Consider the following 17,963-nt stretch of genomic DNA (forward strand, 5'->3'; position numbering starts at 1 on the left):
AAAGAGCCTAATATTAATGATATTAATTATAATTAATTAATTTATATATATATATATATATATATATATATATATATATTGTTGTTGTCAGAACAAAACCTCATATCTCCAAAATGGTAACTTTACAGGAGAAGGTAAAAAAATACATTACTTTCAATGTAAGTCAATAGAGACTTTTTTCCAAGTAATTTTTGGCCATATATTTTGGTCTGTCCTTCATGAACTGAAAATCGCCAAAAATGGAGATACAATGTTCTGGCAACAGTGATATATATATATATATATATATATATATATATATATATATATATATACCTTCATGTAATATAAAGTAAGCATGTGGAACTCCTTTTAACTAAGGGTTCTTTGCACTTGAACATTTCATTTGTATAAATGGTACTTCAGGTATGCTAAAATAACCCTTTTTGGCACCTTTATTAGTACAAGAATATGCTACAAAAAGTGAAAAAGGCTGATAGAGTGACAAACTGAGCACATGTCGATGAAATGCAGTGACATTAAATAGTGGGTTCACATAAAATAGACCAAAATGAATAAAAGTACATTTCAATGAATGAGAATTGCTTATTTTAATTTAAAGAGAATTCCATTCCAGTGAAACTACTACATAAAACATGAATTGTACTGAAATGTTTTAAGTTCTTCCATCAATTGAATTGTCTATGTACACTGACTGTTCTCTGTTTGACTGGATGGAAATGTGTGGTATAACTGAATTAGGTTCATACTGATTTTTTGAGTGTACAAATACTTTCATGAATACTACAATACTCAATACTAGAACCAAATTCCTTGTGTGTGTCAGCATACTTGGTCAATAAATCGGATTCTGATGAAGTTGACCAATGGCTTTCTAGGACAATTAAGATTATCTGAAGAAAAGTATGATTTAAAATAAATTTGAAATGAAACATTTGATGCGGCATCACTTAAAGCTAGCTTGTTAGCACTACTATGAAGTCTTTTTAAATGTGTTGATTGGCTCAACATGAATGGAATGTTACATCAACAAACATTATGTGTAAGTACTCAATGTAAGCTGATGTAATATCGCAGTTGCACAGTACCAGTGTTCATACTTGAATCATGTAAACACTTTTTTCAGTTACAGTTTTAAATCTAAAAGTGACATAAAAGGGGTCTTCATAATAACATATAAATTGATTCATTAATAATCTGTTGTTACTGGCCATAATAAAATACACCAGCATATGAAACTGGAGCTGTTTTCTATCATTATACTGATAAATGATGATACTTCTAAGCTTCTCATTATTCACACACAATCAGAATGAAATCTGAACGGCTAAGCACTAATTATTATACATTATTATTATAAACTTTTTATTACACTATTGTTATACATATAATCAAAAAACGGATGTGTGAACAAAACAGAATTCCACACTTCACAGTGTTGCTATGAACTGTCAAAAAACATTAACAACCAATTCAATTACAGTTACAAATATATCATCCAATATATTATGAAACACTACTGTGTCCACTGGATTGCATGGTAGACTACATTACATGTCATGCATTATACATGCACTGTGAACCGCTATTATCAATCAAATAGCTTTTTATTAAAAGGACAATCTCTATAAGATCAGTTTAATTCTATTTCTATTTTTCAAAATGGCTATGTTCAGAGTGGTTTGACATGCAATGGTATAATTATTAATAATATAATTCTAATTATATAATAATAATTATGAATAATCATATCAATAATTATTGCCAAAAATTCAAAACTTCCAAAAATTCAAAGGCTTGCAGTACTTCATAGGCCTTTTAACTCAGTGTGTGATATGAGCGAAGAACTCTAATAATAAATTGTTCAGTTCTTAGTGTTTAACATTTCGTAGTCTGTAAGTATTGCTCAGGAATTCACAACGTGGCTGAGGAGACACTCTGTGCTTCCATCAAGTCCCACGAGCATTACTTAGTCCTGCATGGCATATCTATTGTCTCACCATGAAGTATTAATCATGTTTTAGGAAGAGACAAATGATGGAACAGAACTGCAGACAAGCCTCCTAAAAAAGAGCCAAAAATACAGAAACAAAAGAGAAAGGGACTGCAATTGTTCCAGTGGATGTGAGTAGAGGAAAAAAGAACAAAATCTGATATTTGAATAATTGATAATGAGGTGATGTTTAATAATTCACATGAACAAATCAGGGAATGTGGTAAGTTATTAATCTTTTAACTGCACACCTTGGTCCGACAGGCTAAAGCTTTCTGTGAACAGACTATGGTGCAGTGGCCCCAGCCCAGGGTTCAAGAGTTTTGGGGAAAGAGCCTTCCCCAAATCCTATAGTCCTACAATACACTGACAGCTCAAGCACAGTCAGCCACAAGTATTCACATGGTCTGCTTACCAGCATATCAAGTCATCCAAAAAAAAGGAACTACAGTGCTGTCAGAAGGTTTGGAGATGGCTGTGTGTTTGATGCTTATATGCAAAAGACGGTAATAGGTCAACTGAAACATTCAAATGCTGTCTAAATTCATATCTGTCAGTGGGGGGTTTATCAGATTGTGTTGTCATGAATTAATAATAAAGATGATTTTAAGAGGTGTTTTATTTGATATGTCAGATTCACTTGAGGAGGGAGCTCGTGATCACTTGTGATGTGCTTTTCCAACCATAAACATCCACCTTACCATTAGCCCTCAGCCCTTTACATCACCCAAACCCTTATTGTCATGTTATGCATTATTACTTTTCCCTTGAGCATAACTTGAAATTATGACAAACACTCAGTTGAAACCCATACACAGGGTAGAAGGATCTGCATGGCAGCTCCAAGTACAGTGCTGGCCAAGGCTACATGTGATGTGTTACAGTATAAGGTAACAAAGGCTTCTTCTGTTGCAGCTGATTGAGCAGGAGGTGCATCTACCCCCATGCAGAAGCTCTCTCAAAAGCCAGGATCGGATGAACAGATGAGAAAGAGGAACGAAAGAAGAGCTGGGCACCTGCGGGACCCCGCCCTATGCTCCCACTTTCCCCCTGTCTGCAATGCTTTGCCCGTTGCCAAGCATCAGCCATGGCGTTGCCAGGCAAGCCTTGCATTATTAATGGTGCTGCGATGAGCTCTTTCTGTCCCCCCCTCACATTTAGCCTCAGCATTCAAGGTGGACACTGCCCTGCCAAACACACCAGCACAAACATAGCTTCCAAACTTCTGTCATGAGAGCTGCTAACCTGAGAAATGCTTGTATTCCCTAATTTTAAGACTTTGTGCTTAACTTGAAGGAATCCCATACTGACTCACCTGTGCAGCAGGGCAGCTGGCCTTGGAGTTCTTGGAGTAATAGTACTGATGCTCCCATTTAGAGGCCCCATCTCTCATGTCCAGAGTATTCGCCTTGGTGGATGCTACTAGTAGCCAGGATCTGGGATTTGTTCCAAAATCTCAACAAAACTGCTTCCACATCCAAAATCTTTTGAAATCCTGAATTTATAAGAACAATAAACACTGGAGCATGAGGGTTGTCCAAATGGCATATGTGCAAACTCCAACAGTCCTTGGAGAGATTTAGGAGCAATCATCCTTGCATATCTAAGTGGATGTCCAGGTAAAGCATCCTAAGGCCTAGAGAGGTTTGGAGAAAACTGCCAAGAGCGAGCCACTGCTTTGAAAGCCAGACGGGAGTGTGTGTGCAAGGGGAAGAGAGTGGCTGGAAGTTTATATGTGTTCTCCCTGAACCAGGGGACTGAATAAATAATACAATAGATATTCCTCTGATGAAGTCTCGCCGCGGCATTCATAATTATTTCATTGTTGCTGTAATGAGAGCAGCGTCCCGCTGCACCATAGTCAGTACTGTCAGGTACGAGTGCTGTGCCTCCAGGCGGACTACCACTGCACCTACACCAACAGATAAGACCACTGACTTAAACCTAGCAGGCCCGTGACCATCTATGCTGGTGTCAATAAAGACTTTACCAACACAAAAACATTGAGTGCAAAGTTAATACCTCAAGTCATATAAGCCTTATATCTGTCAAGGTCTCTGATATCTTGTTTGCTCAAGCTGACTTGGGGTTGAGATTAAAGCTAAAATTTCATACACTGATCTCAAAAAAGCCAATAGCCAAAGTTCCTTTTCGTAAGATTCTAAAGGGAGACATGTTTAGAGTAACCTAGTCAAGTCCAAGTCAACATCTCCAAGTATCTTAACAAAAATGAACAGCCATAGAGTAGATGTGGTTTAGTTTTTGTCCTCAAAGACTCTTGTTTTGTGTCTTGTATTTGAAATGTCAGATGTCATATCATCTGCAGTGGCATCTACAATGTATACAATCCCACTTTGGAACTGAACAAACTGGAATTTAGTTCTATCATTCAAAAATACACTGGAGCAGCACCATGGTTCCAGTGAAGGAATTAATAAGCATGTAGAAATGACAAGAGCTATGCATATCATTGCTGTCGGAACAAAACCTCATATCTTCAAAATACTAACTTTACAGGAGAAGCAAAAAAACAAACTTTACTTTCAATGTAAGTCAATGGAATCAAATTTTTTTCTGATTTTTTTTTTTTGCAGAAAAGTCATTTTGGGTCATTTGTTTTGGTCCATTCACTGTGAAATTTATATACAAATTATTAATAATTTCTAATTATTTTCAAATTTTAGATACAAGGTTTTGTTTTGACAGCAGCTATATAGAAATGGACTAGATAAGATCTATGAGTAGACCAAAAAGCTGCACCAAATGGGACTAAACAAACTGGACAACTATACAAAAGTATAAGTCAAAGACTTTAAAAGTTAGCTATTACTGCTTCCACTATTTAAGGTCTGCTGACTTTTTAAACAGTACAATTAGCAAGGCTCTGATAGACCCTCTTTCATCTATTTAAAGTGGAAAACATGGAAGACGAAGAAAGAGCTGGTCTGCTTTCCCTCAGCCCCCTCTGGGGCTCTGTTATGGTCTATCAAAGCAGAACCAGGAGTTCCTTAAACCTTGGTCAGTCGAGACATGGGAGGAACAGCCCAGAGCTGTGAGGAGCAGGTTTCTTCTTTACGCTAATCCTGTTAGCATTGTGAAGAGGAGGCCATGGAGCACAATGGCACCCCATCCAGCACCAGCTGGGTTCCAGAGTGCTCCCCCGTGGGCCCCCACCATCTCAGAGCATCCCCCCACTCCCCAGAGGCCCCAAAAATGTAGCCTTCACTGTCTCTGCCTATGCTGTGTTGCCCAATTGACCACCTGCAGAGACCTTCACTGCCATTGCCTCGGGTCTGAGCATACAACACCAAGAGCACCAGCAGGATCAAGCCTTCATATCACCAGATGTATGTTTCATTGGATGGATAGTAGAAAAGATTTCAGGTTTTAGTGCAGGTTTTAGACCACCATATATTGGAGACAGAAGCCATTCTGTCCAGCAATGACACATATTTAGTGGGAAAGTGGCATAGAACTCACAGTTTTTGAAGCCCATACTGAATCATCTGGGTCACACTGGAAAGTGGAATGTTCTTGATCTAAGAATCTTTACCCATCAAAAAAATTCAAGCATTCACAACTACAACATTTAGCCTGTACTGACTCTGCTATGGTCAGCAGGCTGAGTCTCAAAGCACACATGCATTCTTTCACGCACTCTCCATTACACCCTCTCCATTCCTTCAATCTCTGGCTCATTATCCACACCACTTCAAGAGGTCTGCACTACCCCTCATGCACACACATACTGCTTCTCTGCTACAGTCAACACCAAACAAACCAATAATTAACACAGCGGCACTTTGAAGCAGCTGGTACACAAAGCAGCTAGTGAGACAACAATCTTCCATTTAAAAAAAGGAACAAGAGCGAAAGCAGGAGGAGCAGGGCAAGAAAGAATAGGGGTGCATGTTGAGGCAGCGGGTGAGGGGCAGCTCGCAACCTCTAATTAGAAAGATAAACCCACAATGAAGAGAATCAATGGGAGAGCATCACTTGGAATCTCAGCCCGCATGCTGAACGCCCTGCATAAACATATTTGGCCTCAAGCAACAGCATTAATATTTCAATAAATAAAGAAGAAAGGAGATCCAAGACAAATGTTTGAGCTTTTGGTCCTCTTCCTCTTTCCTGCATTTCTCCTTTGGCTTCTAAACAAACGCCTGCCAGCTATTTACATGTCACACTGCACATCTGTCTCAATATGTCGTCCCTGTTTTATGAAAAACTGTTGGGACTACAGATGAAACAGAGCCGCGCAATTCTCAGCAGCTTTGGAAGCAGAAAAAAAAAAACAATAAAAAGACCCATTCCTTTTCTTTGCACTGTTCTGAAGCGCTGGAGACTGAAATGAAACTGAAATTTACATATCATTCATTTCCCTTCTTCTGTTCGCTGGTATATTTACATCATTTTGTTTGTTTATTTGTTTTTTCCTTTTGTTTACTCCTCTCTATTCTTGTAGAGCAAAAAAGTGGCTATCAAGTGTAATTATATGCAAAGTTACAAAATGTATGAATTACAAATTCAAAATTACAAATGATGTACTACAAGTCAGGCTACTTCTGTTGCTGTATGTGCCTCTTCAGGGATTTGATGCTCAGAAAACCTGAAGACATGTACAACTGTCAGGTTACATATCACCTTTAAATATATATATTGTCAAAATATATATCAACGAACTAGTATCACAAACAAGCTGAAATTTATGACTGAATAATTTGGGCCATTTATCACCTATCACCAATAATCTAGTTGTTGAACTAACACTTATTTAAGTGCTCTCAAACAACATTTTAAAAAATATTCGAGCTCCATGTATAGACACTGATTAAAAACTGAAAATACCATGGCAATTTAGAATTCTGTTCAAATCATCAGCACCATGTCCATGGTACACCCCCTTTGCACCCCCCCCCCCCCCCCCCCCGTCTCATTATGTTCCTCGTCTGACTATGAGGTCCAGATTGTGGACCTTGGCTGCAGGGGTCTTAGGTGGGGGGTCTTAAGGCCCCACACCCTGCTTGCTCTGGAACAAGTAAACAGGCCTGTACTTTAAAGCTTTTACACGTCAGTTCGGGAGTAGACACACTTTATGTCCAACTGCTGTAAGGCTCCTCTGCATAATTCATAAGCACTCAGTTAATCTATTGATCTGTGCTTTTCCAGAGTTAGTGTGGCCAATTCTGCCTGGATGGGAAATGGCAGGTAAACCTGGGGTGGAAGAAGGTGAAAAGGGAGACAAGAGCGAGATAGAGAAAGAGGGAGGTATGCAAACCAAGTGTAAAAAGAAGAGTTCCGTCCATTATTCCCTTGCATTTTAAACATGATGTATATAATAACACAGCAGGTGAATGTTAAACCAAGCAAAGTCAGAATCAGACACCTCTGAAGACTCTAACATGAAAGGACACTGCAAACTGTCATCAACATATAAAAACATAAATAGGGAAAATTCCTTGAGCTGCACAACACCTGAAAGTGGAAATTTGTTGTCTTGTTTTTTTAATCCTCCTAATGAGGCCTCACATCACATCCTGGTCAGGTTGCTCACCATAACCTCAGCTGCCATGCATATTTCATGGCTCTTTGGCCACTGACCTGACCAGTTAATGATGTTTTCCTGCTTAAATTTTGTCCTGTCTTACTTCATCTTCTGTCCTAAAGCTAGCAGTTCATAAGCTGCCCCACCACTCCTGCTTTTTCCCCATCCCCCTGAACTCACTTAAAGGGTCCATATCATTGAAACCCTCACTTTTTCAAGTAGTATGAAACACTGTCAATCCATTTTAAATTCACTATTACTGCGATGTCATGAGAACCAACTCATTTACATACATCTACCTATTCAGCCAACAGCAGTTTAGCCCCACCCATTTATAATGAAGTTCTAAAGTGTTTCAGCTCTGAATGCATTTTGAATAATGACAGCCAATCAAACAGAGCCCATTTATCTTATATCAGTCTCAAAGGTACAGGAAACAGCCAGTGAATTCTAAGTGAAATAAAGTGACTTTGGGAAATGGCCATGTTAAAATGAACTGCACACAAACACTATAAGTGGAACTCAAGAAAAATACTGTAGAATGATATGGGCTAGTCTAGGCCTTCATCCTGAGCACACATCACCAAAAGTCCAAACCATTTCCACCAGGGGCACACCTATCTGCACCTCCTTTGGATTGCAGGGCAGCATATGTTCTTTACCTGCCAAGCAGGTCATCTTAACAGGATGAGGAGAGAAGGGTGCCCCCCCCCCACCTCACTCCCCCCGCCCCCTTTCTTTCTGGCTTTGTATCTTTAATTTGTGTTGGCAGTCGATAAAATATTTACCGGGAACCCTAAAGGCAATTACATTAAAGCGTGTAGTTAGACACCCTTTCCTCTCAGCAGCCCCACAGTATGAACCCGCTGATTTGGTGAATGGTCATGGGCCTACGTTAGATTTTACACGCTATCAATAATTTATCAATTGCCATGAAATGGGGAGGAGAAGTCTACCAAGAATGATAGTGACATAGAGAAGAAAGAGATTAAAGTGAGGTTCGTACCCTCCTCTGCTCACTGCAGAGTTTGTCCATTTGCTTAACGTACCAGAAAGATTCACTGTCTTGGAGTGACGTCAGCTGCCCCAAGACACCCAGATGCACACCTTGCACATAATGGGATGGTCAGTGTACAGTAAAAGTGGACAGACTCATCTGAGAGCAGTACAAGATGAACAAATGGGTTCAAAGTGGGGGGAAAGCAACTGTATCTCCACCGGACATTGAAAACACTAGAAAGCCACATGGGACGAGAGGAATAGACATGGAGTTAAAAAATGAGAGGTAGCTCTAGCGGTGGCAGCGGTTACTTTTGCTTTTCACTGTTAGCTATTTGCTAGTTAGTGTAAAGTACTTTATGTCAAAATGGATTAAATCTACTGTACACTGAACTTCATGAAGAGCTCTCTGCTCCCCTTACTTATAAACATAAGCAACATTTAAACAATTGCCTACATTGCTTTTCACCGATTCCTATACACTGTTTGAGTATCAAATAGAAATTTACAAGCAGTCTATGCAGCACAGACTATTAACTAGAAGAGGAACAGCCAATACAACCAATTCCCCATTCCAGCATTAATATTCATTGAGGAAAATGTTCCATTAGCAATAATCAAGCACTTCCCCAGGCTTGTTTGCAGAAAACTCATCAGGAAAGGGAGTGCAGCTCCATGCTGGCAGTCTGGCAGAACAAGCAGAGATGGCATGAGTTGAGGAGAGGAGACAGATGATGGAGCAGCTCAGAACATTCACAGGTAAGTTTCTGTAGGCAGACATTCACAGTGGTTGACACTCTGTTTATATGTGTGCCTCCACATGCATTGCTATTTGAGATGACTTTTTGTGTGATGCTCTTTTCCTTTCTTCCTGATCGTCCATCCCTCAATGGCTGGAGTCCCCAGTGATGGTGGTTGCCAAGGGAGAGGTGGCGGCGCTGATATATATTTGATGAGCGGGTGCCAAGACTCTAGCAGGGAGCCAGGCACGAGGGGACAATGTCGCTGGCAGTGTTCGCTGCTCGGGTTTCCGAGTCAGACTCGCCGAGACTGCTGCTTCCATTGTAGACTTCTATTGTCAGTGTCTGGGGTTTCAGCTCCAATTAGAATGATGGCTGTGTGGGCTCAATGCAAGCCAAAGGAAGACAGCTTGTGTGCGTCACAAAAAAGGGCCTCCTTTACTATATGTGTATATTTAATATATATATAAAAAGACTTTGTTGGGATCGGCTACAAGTGCAATGACGTTTGGGAAAACTGGTAATGTCTTTTGATCAATGAAGTTCTGACCTTATATACTACAGGTATTGTCTTTGTATTTCGAAAATAGCCATCATCTGCCTACGACTATTAAAATGACAGCTCTCTGATACCAAAGGAACTCTGCATGCTGAAAAGGTAGCCTTGTTGATTGATGGCTTTTATTTGTCCGACCATAAATATTTATGATAAAAATTTCATTGCAGTTCCCTTATCCATTTTGAGCTATTTATGCTCTAATTGGGAATCCATATTGCGGTGTATACCACAAAGTAAAAGGGCAATGATTAATTCATGCATGAAACTGTATGGCCAGCCCCACAGAGAAGCAACCATCAGATCGTCCATGTCCCTTTTTATCGAGTCATTTCGATCTGAATCACTAACCACTATCACTTCTTTCAGCAGTTATGAACAAATGTCCAAATGACTGGAACAGTCCATCAACAAACGCACTGATATGTAAAAGTCTCAAAGTTTCCTTTTACACCCAAACATTTTAAAATTTTTTTTTCCATCAGACTCAGTAATGAATTCATTATCGACAGTGAGCTGAGCCGCTAGGTGAGCATACCTGCTACAAGGCTTTTCCTGAGTGCAGTTTCAGGCCATCCTGCGATCTGTCAAATTTTCAGCACCAGTGGAAGCACGTGACTGAAGGTCCAGGGAGGGGGCGTGTTCGGACGCGCTCGCACCAATGACGCTCGAGGAAAGTTGCGGGGGCGGGGCCAGAAGGAGAGCGTTATATTTAGGTGCCTGCGCAAATACCTACTGTATCAGACTGTTAACGGTCCGCTTCAGAGCGCAGCTCTGTTGGAGAAGGAAGATCTCCCGGGCGGGACGCGCGCCTGCCTCTCTGACCACCTCACTTATATCTTTTTTTTCTTTTGCTATTTTTCTTCCAACACATATAAAGCGGAGCGAAAACGGAGTTAAGCCAGCAAGACGAGAAACGACCTTCTCTAACTTCTGCAATCATGATGTCCATGAACAGCAAGCAGCCTTTTAGCATGCATCCCATCCTGCACGAGCCGAAGTACACACCTCTGCATTCCAGCTCGGAGGCTATTCGGCGGGCATGCCTGCCCACGCCCTCGGTGAGTGCCAGTTTTGGTGTTTTCTGACGTTGCAGACTCGTGGTCATTTGCATACAGGTGAATTCATTCGCCACGATTTGTTTGAATTTGCCACTCAGAAATAGGCGACGAAGTCTGATACTGACCACTATATACTGACCACTGAAAGCTACGGACAGCTATGAAATGACCAAAAGCATTAAAGTGTAAAGTCTTTCTGGCGCTGTGTGGCAAATTTTAGTTCTGTTTGTTTTCGTTTTCAAAAGTATAAAGAAAGTTCCAGAAAGTCATTGTGGTGTACGAGCATTATAATAAAAGAAGCTTAAAGCTGGAAGCGCTGACCTCTGTACTGTTGCGCTCTCTCTCTCTCCCTCCATCCCACCCCCTTCACCCGGCCTGCAGCTGCAGGGCAACATCTTCGCCGGCTTCGACGAGACGCTGCTCCAGAGGGCCGAGGCTCTGGCCGCGGTGGACATCGTGGCTCAGAAGAGCCACCCGTTCAAGCCGGACGCCACCTACCACACCATGACCACCATGACCAGCATGACGTGCACGCCCACCTCGTCGTCGGCGCACCTGCATCACCCGTCCGTGCTCACCTCGCACCACCACCACCATCACCACCACCACGCGCACCACCAGGCCGCGCAGGGCCTGGAGGGCGACCTCCTCGAGCACCTGACGCCCGCCATCTCCCTGGGCGCCATGCCCGCGTCCGACGTAGGCACCGGCCACTCGCACATGGCCATCAACCACATGCAACCGCACCACCCGCAGAGCATGAGCATGCACCCGCACGGCCTGGGCTCGCACGCGCTCGGCGGCGGAGCGGGCGGTGGCGGCGGAGGAGGCGGAGGCGTGCCGGACTCGGAGCCCGACCCGCGCGAGCTCGAGTCGTTCGCCGAGCGCTTCAAGCAGCGGCGGATCAAGCTGGGCGTGACGCAGGCGGACGTGGGCGCAGCGCTGGCTAACCTGAAGATCCCGGGCGTGGGCTGCCTGAGCCAGAGCACCATCTGCCGCTTCGAGTCGCTCACGCTCTCGCACAACAACATGGTGGCGCTCAAGCCCATCCTGGAGGCCTGGCTGGAGGAGGCCGAGCGCGCGCAGCGCGAGAAGATGACCAAGCCCGAGATCTTCAACGGCGCCGACAAGAAGAGGAAGCGCACGTCCATCGCGGCGCCCGAGAAGCGCTCGCTGGAGGCTTACTTCGCCGTGCAGCCGCGACCTTCGTCCGAGAAGATCGCCGCCATCGCCGAAAAGCTGGACCTGAAAAAGAACGTGGTGCGCGTGTGGTTTTGCAATCAGAGGCAAAAGCAGAAACGGATGAAGTTTTCGGCGACGCACTAGGGGCCGTTTTTAATCCCTATTACTGTTGATTTTACTATTATTATTATTTTGTTTGCTCGGGGTGGGTGAGGGAGTGGTGGTGCTGTTGGTGGTGGGGGGGCTCCGCCTGGTTGGGACCCGAGCTGGAGCGTCCCAGAGACTGGAAACAGCACAAACTTCAGTCAGAGAAGAGAAACTAAGAAAAATAATAGGAAGACACTCCCAGGCTCTCACACGTGGAGACAAAGAGAAAGAGACACAGAGAGAGAGCGAGTGAGAGAGAGAATCATCAACTAGTGGCAATTGATTATTGTACAAAAGGGAAATAGAATAATATCGATTATTCTCTTAAATAACTCTTTTATATTAATTCGTGTACATACCTGTGAATACATTGCACCTCTGTGAAGAGCGCGTCGTCTTTTTTCTCCTTTTTATTTTCCGTCTTTCTTTTTTGAGCAAAGAAAAAAATGTAAAAAAAAAAAATCAAACACTTTAATGTTATTCAGTGTGTTCCAGAAGAAGAAGAAGAAGAAGAGAGTCTCTCAGTAAGAGGAGGGAACTGCTGTAATCCATTGCATGGTTTACTGGGGCGATCAGTGTGCTTTTCTAGTCTGAAACTCCCAACGTGTTTTGAATGCATTGCAATAAGAGAGAGAGAGAGTGAGAGAGAGAGAGAGAGAACACGCACAGGCACGAGCACACACTCTCACACTCTCACACACTCACACACACACTCACACAATAGGCTACCAGTCTGTGTCTACCTCATGATCCTCGTCCTGACACATACATGCGCGCACACACACACACACCCTCTCATGGTCATTTTGACCTAAAACCCAGACTAGTGTTTGTTCAGCCGCTTCGCCGTTTAATTTCACTCCGAGCTCTGGTTGAATTAGATAGACACTGCGCTCCTGTCTCAGCTCATCTCACTGCAACGATGCTTTGACAATCAAACGGTCAGAAAAAAAGATGTAAAGGCCCCTCAATGTCTTCACCCAGAACTGCTCTCTGTTGTCCTTTTTATTATTATTATTATTATTATTATTATTATTATTATTGCTGGGCCTGTGGATGGGAACATTGACTAGCTTACACCGCATTCTCAGAAGTTCATTGCACTTTGTAGATAACTGTTGAGAAACCATTTTTGACTTATTTATATTTCTAATGATTTTTTTCTTATTTACTTATTTATTTGACATTAATTTATTTGGAAATCCGCCTATTTTTCATTTGTGAAAGTGTGCTTAAATGTGTCTGTGTAAGCGACAGAAATTCAAATAAACCATGCACGTTTTACCTCACCGCCTGCTTCTCTTCTCTCTCTTACATCTGCATATGGTTCATAATATATACAACTCATTCATATAGAAACAGTCTTGATTTAACAGGAAATAAATAGCGTTGTTTCTATAAAGGCAGCGCGCTTACAAGGAGGGAATAGTTTATTACAAGACATTTTTATTAAAGAGTTTATTAAAGATTTGGTTTCTATTCTATTTGTTTTATTACTCCTGTTTTATTATTTATTGCTGTTATTATTCTTTTTTCATTCTTATTATTCGAAATAGTGATAGTAACAGCAGCAGCAGCTTCTCCAATAAAAAACAAACAAAATAAAAAAACGCCTAAAGATACTTTTAGTTACGAAATTATGAATTTAAATTAACCACTTAAAATTATTATGAAATTTTGTGCGTCATCTATCTATCTATCTATCTATCTATCTATCTATCTATCTATCTATCTATCTATCTATCTAAGCTGCGCTGTGTTGTGTTTATTTGTTTATTGTCAGTATTCTGCGCATTTTCACATCCAATGACAATAAACTACACTAACATGAACAAAACCTAATGCAACTTAATAAAACAAAACACCAAAATAAATAAACAAATAAATAAATATAAATAAATAAATCAAAATAAAGACGTAAATAAAATAGAACTTAATGAAGAGATAAACTGAGACCCTCCCGACGGACAGTGGAAGTTGGGGTCACTGCGAGTGTTTCAGTCAGAGGGTCCTGAGCTCGCGGCCTTTCTCGCTGGGGTTCAGCAGGTGGTTTCAGCCAGTAAAAATCAGTTATTAATGAATAATAAATACGGACTGTTATGATAGTATTGATTTGTGTATGTGTTTGTTAAGAAGATGATCCTCGCGCTGAAAGCTCGCTTCTTGTTCTACAACGAGCTCGAGCCCCTTTTCCCCTCAGACATACAAACTGTTTACACACACTCAGTTAACACTGCTAATGACCACAGAGAAGCGATAATAATAATAATAACAACAACAACAATAATAATAATCATAATAATAATAATAATAATAATAATAATAATAATAATAATAATAACAATAATAATAATACGAAGATTTTTTACATCCTGTTCCTTTATTATTTCATTACATGGCCTACACGCATTAATGATACTATTATTATTGCGACATTATTGTTGTTATTATTAGTATTATTATTATTGTTACTACTACTACTACACACAGTACTAATATACATACCATAGTATTATACATACAGCACTATTATTTCTACACTGTGTGTTTTGTTTCACAGCTGTTTGTAAATTTATTGTTATTGTACTGGATTATTTTATATTATATTGTTTTAGTATTGTTCTAATGAATCTGACGCCGAGCCACGCTTGATATAAACTCACTTACCCTCTAACATTCCTGCTAACAGTGCAGTGAGGCGAGCTGAGTGTTTATCAGAGTGGACACTGAAGGCTGCAGGTCCGCGTGCTCTGCTCTCTGCATGCCCACACAAACAACACAACATAAACACTACGCATTCCCCCAGTAACACAGCAAAGCCAGGAGGAGCTTTTTCAGTATATATATATATATATATATATATATATATATATATATATATATATATATGTGTGTGTGTGTGTGTGTGTGTGTGTGTGTGTGTGTGTGTGTGTGTGTGTGTGTGTGTGTACGTATTTGTGAGCGTACAGCAGATCAGATGTGAGAAACAAATGAAGGCTGTAGAGATGATGGAAAAGCCGCTGATGTTCAGCTGGAAAAGGAAAGTGTAACACACACACACACACACACACACACACACACACACACACACACACACACAGTCCCAGCCCAGCCGCGCTTTAATTGTTTCACTTCAATAATTCACACACTGAGGACCTGCTGCCTCCTTTGTGTTTTCCTGTTGGCTCTAAACAAGACAGCTGTTACGCAAATCACACTCGATCTGCACTCAGAGAGACGAGAAACAAAACAAAATAAAAATACGTTATGTTACACATTATATATATATATATCCCATCCATCCATCCATCCATCCATTATCTTCCGCTTCTCCGGGGTTCAACACAAATAAAATGAATAATATAATACAAATCTACACAATGTTAAACTAAACTAAAATACGATAAAATAAAAGTGAAATCTTGGGGTAAAACAATACAAAATAACATTATAGAAAATATATGTAAAATCTTGTAACACTAAAATAATGTTGAAAAAAAAAAGAATAATAGTAATAAATGACCACGGCAGAATAAAAACGGCTGTCTAGGCCTCACAGGTCAGTGTAGAGGAGGTGAGGTTTGAGCAGTAAATCAGAGAAGAACAGGCTCTGCTTTGTCTGAAGTGGATCAGAGTTCATAAATGGAGGACATATGCCGAGCATCCATTAAGTGGCTCTCATAGACCCCTGATTGCTGATGGAGAGAGAGAGAGAGAGAGAGAGAGAGAGAGAGAGAGAGAGAGAGAGAGAGAGAGAGAGAGAGAGAGAGAGAGAGAGAGTGTGAGAGAGAGAGAAAGAGAGAGAGAGTGTGTGTGTGTGTGTGTGAGAGAGAGAGAGAGAGAGAGAGAGAGAGAGAGAGAGAGAGAAAGAGAGAGAGAGTGAGAGAGAGAGAGAGAGTGTGTGTGTGTGTGAGAAAGAGAGAGAGAGAGAGAGAGAGAGAGAGAGAGAGCTAAACAGCAGTATCACCGTCTATACGGCGCGGAATACTCTGCGTTCTCCTCATCTACATAATTCAGGCCTGTCGGAGCGGATGAACGAGTTCAGACGTGAACGGAAACATCTCTACATTTTCAGCTGGTGACCGTATTTGGTGACTTTATTGTGCGGAACGCAGCAGGAAAGAGAAAAGAAAGGCCTGCACGCGCGAGCGCACACATATGAGTGTGTTATTATATATATAATTTTGCTTTTAGCTCTCTCTTCCTTCCCTCGTGCTTCTTACGGACTGTGTGTGTTTTGCCGTGAAGCGGAAAGCGCATTTTCATAAATAGACCTTGGCCGAGCGCTGCGGATGAAATTTTAATGAAGCGCGAGTCTTGAGTGCAGCTCGACTCGAGGGCCTTGGAGGAGCAGCAGCTCTCTCTCTCTCTCTCTCTCTCACACACACACACACACACACACACATATACACACACTACCTCTCTCTTTTACTATGTCTTGCTCTCTCAAACACTACACACTAGCTCTTTCACTGTCTCTCTCTCTCTCTTACATTACCGCACAGCATCTCTCTCTCTCTCTCTCTCTCTCTCTCTCTCTCTCTCTCTCTCTCTCACACACACACACACACACACACATATACACACACTACCTCTCTCTTTTACTATGTCTTGCTCTCTCAAACACTACACACTAGCTCTTTCACTGTCTCTCTCTCTCTCTTACATTACCGCACAGCATCTCTCTCTCTCTCTCTCTCTCTCTCACACACACACACACACACACACACACTACCTCTCTCTCTTTCACTATGTCTCTCTCTCTCTCTCTCTCTCTCTCTCTCTCTCACACACACACACACACACACACACACATATACACACACTACCTCTCTCTCTTTCACTATGTCTCTCTCTCTCTCTCTCTCTCTCTCACACACACACACACACACACACACACACACACATATACACACACTACCTACCTCTTTTACTATGTTTCTTGCTCTCTCAAACACTACACACTAGCTCTTTCACAGCCTCTCTCTCTCTTACATTACCGCACAGCATCTCTCTCTCTGTTACATTACTGCACAGCATCTCTCTCTCTCTCTCTCTCTCTCTCTCTCTTTCTCTCTGTTACATTACTGCGCAGAATCTCTCCCCGTCAACTCTCCTTTCTCTCTCTCTCTCTCTCTCTCTCTCTCTCTCTATTACATTACTGCACAGCATCTCTCTCTCTGTTACATTACTGCATAGCATCTCTCTCTGTTACATTACTGCACAGCATCTGTCTCTCTCTCTGTTACATTACATTACTGCACAGCATGTCTCTGTTACATTACTGCACAGCATCTCTCTCTCTCTCTCTCTCTCTCTCTCTCTCTCTCTCTCTCTCTTTCTCTCTGTTACATTACTGCGCAGAATCTCTCCCCGTCAACTCTCCTTTCTCTCTCTCTCTCTCTCTCTCTCTCTCTCTCTCTCTCTCTCTATTACATTACTGCACAGCATCTCTCTCTCTTTCTCTCTCTCTCTGTTACATTACTGCACAGCATCTCTCTCTCTGTTACATTACTGCACAGCATCTGTCTCTCTCTCTGTTACATTACATTACTGCACAGCATGTCTCTGTTACATTACTGCACAACATCTCTCTCTCTGTTACATTACTGCACAGCATCTCTCTCTCTCTGTTACATTACTGCACAGCATCTCTCTCTCTGAAACATTACTGCACAGCATCTCTCTCTCTGTTACATTACCACACAGCATCTCTCTCTCTCTCTGTAACATTACTGCA

The 17,963-nt window shown here is 41.6% G+C and overlaps 1 protein-coding gene across 1 annotated transcript; it reads left to right on the forward strand.

The window, feature by feature from the left end:
• Positions 1-10,588: 10,588 nt before the first annotated feature.
• zgc:158291 (uncharacterized protein LOC572084 homolog) lies at positions 10,589-13,513 on the forward strand. Its single transcript, XM_017704262.2, has 2 exons — positions 10,589-10,894; positions 11,276-13,513. Exons 1-2 carry the CDS (start codon positions 10,775-10,777, stop codon positions 12,218-12,220), a joined length of 1,065 nt encoding a protein of 354 aa, XP_017559751.1. The 5' UTR covers positions 10,589-10,774; the 3' UTR covers positions 12,221-13,513.
• The last annotated feature ends 4,450 nt before the right edge of the window (positions 13,514-17,963 follow it).

The sequence above is a fragment of the Pygocentrus nattereri genome, chromosome 16, assembly GCF_015220715.1.
Source record: "Pygocentrus nattereri isolate fPygNat1 chromosome 16, fPygNat1.pri, whole genome shotgun sequence".
Classification (NCBI taxonomy): domain Eukaryota; kingdom Metazoa; phylum Chordata; class Actinopteri; order Characiformes; family Serrasalmidae; genus Pygocentrus; species Pygocentrus nattereri.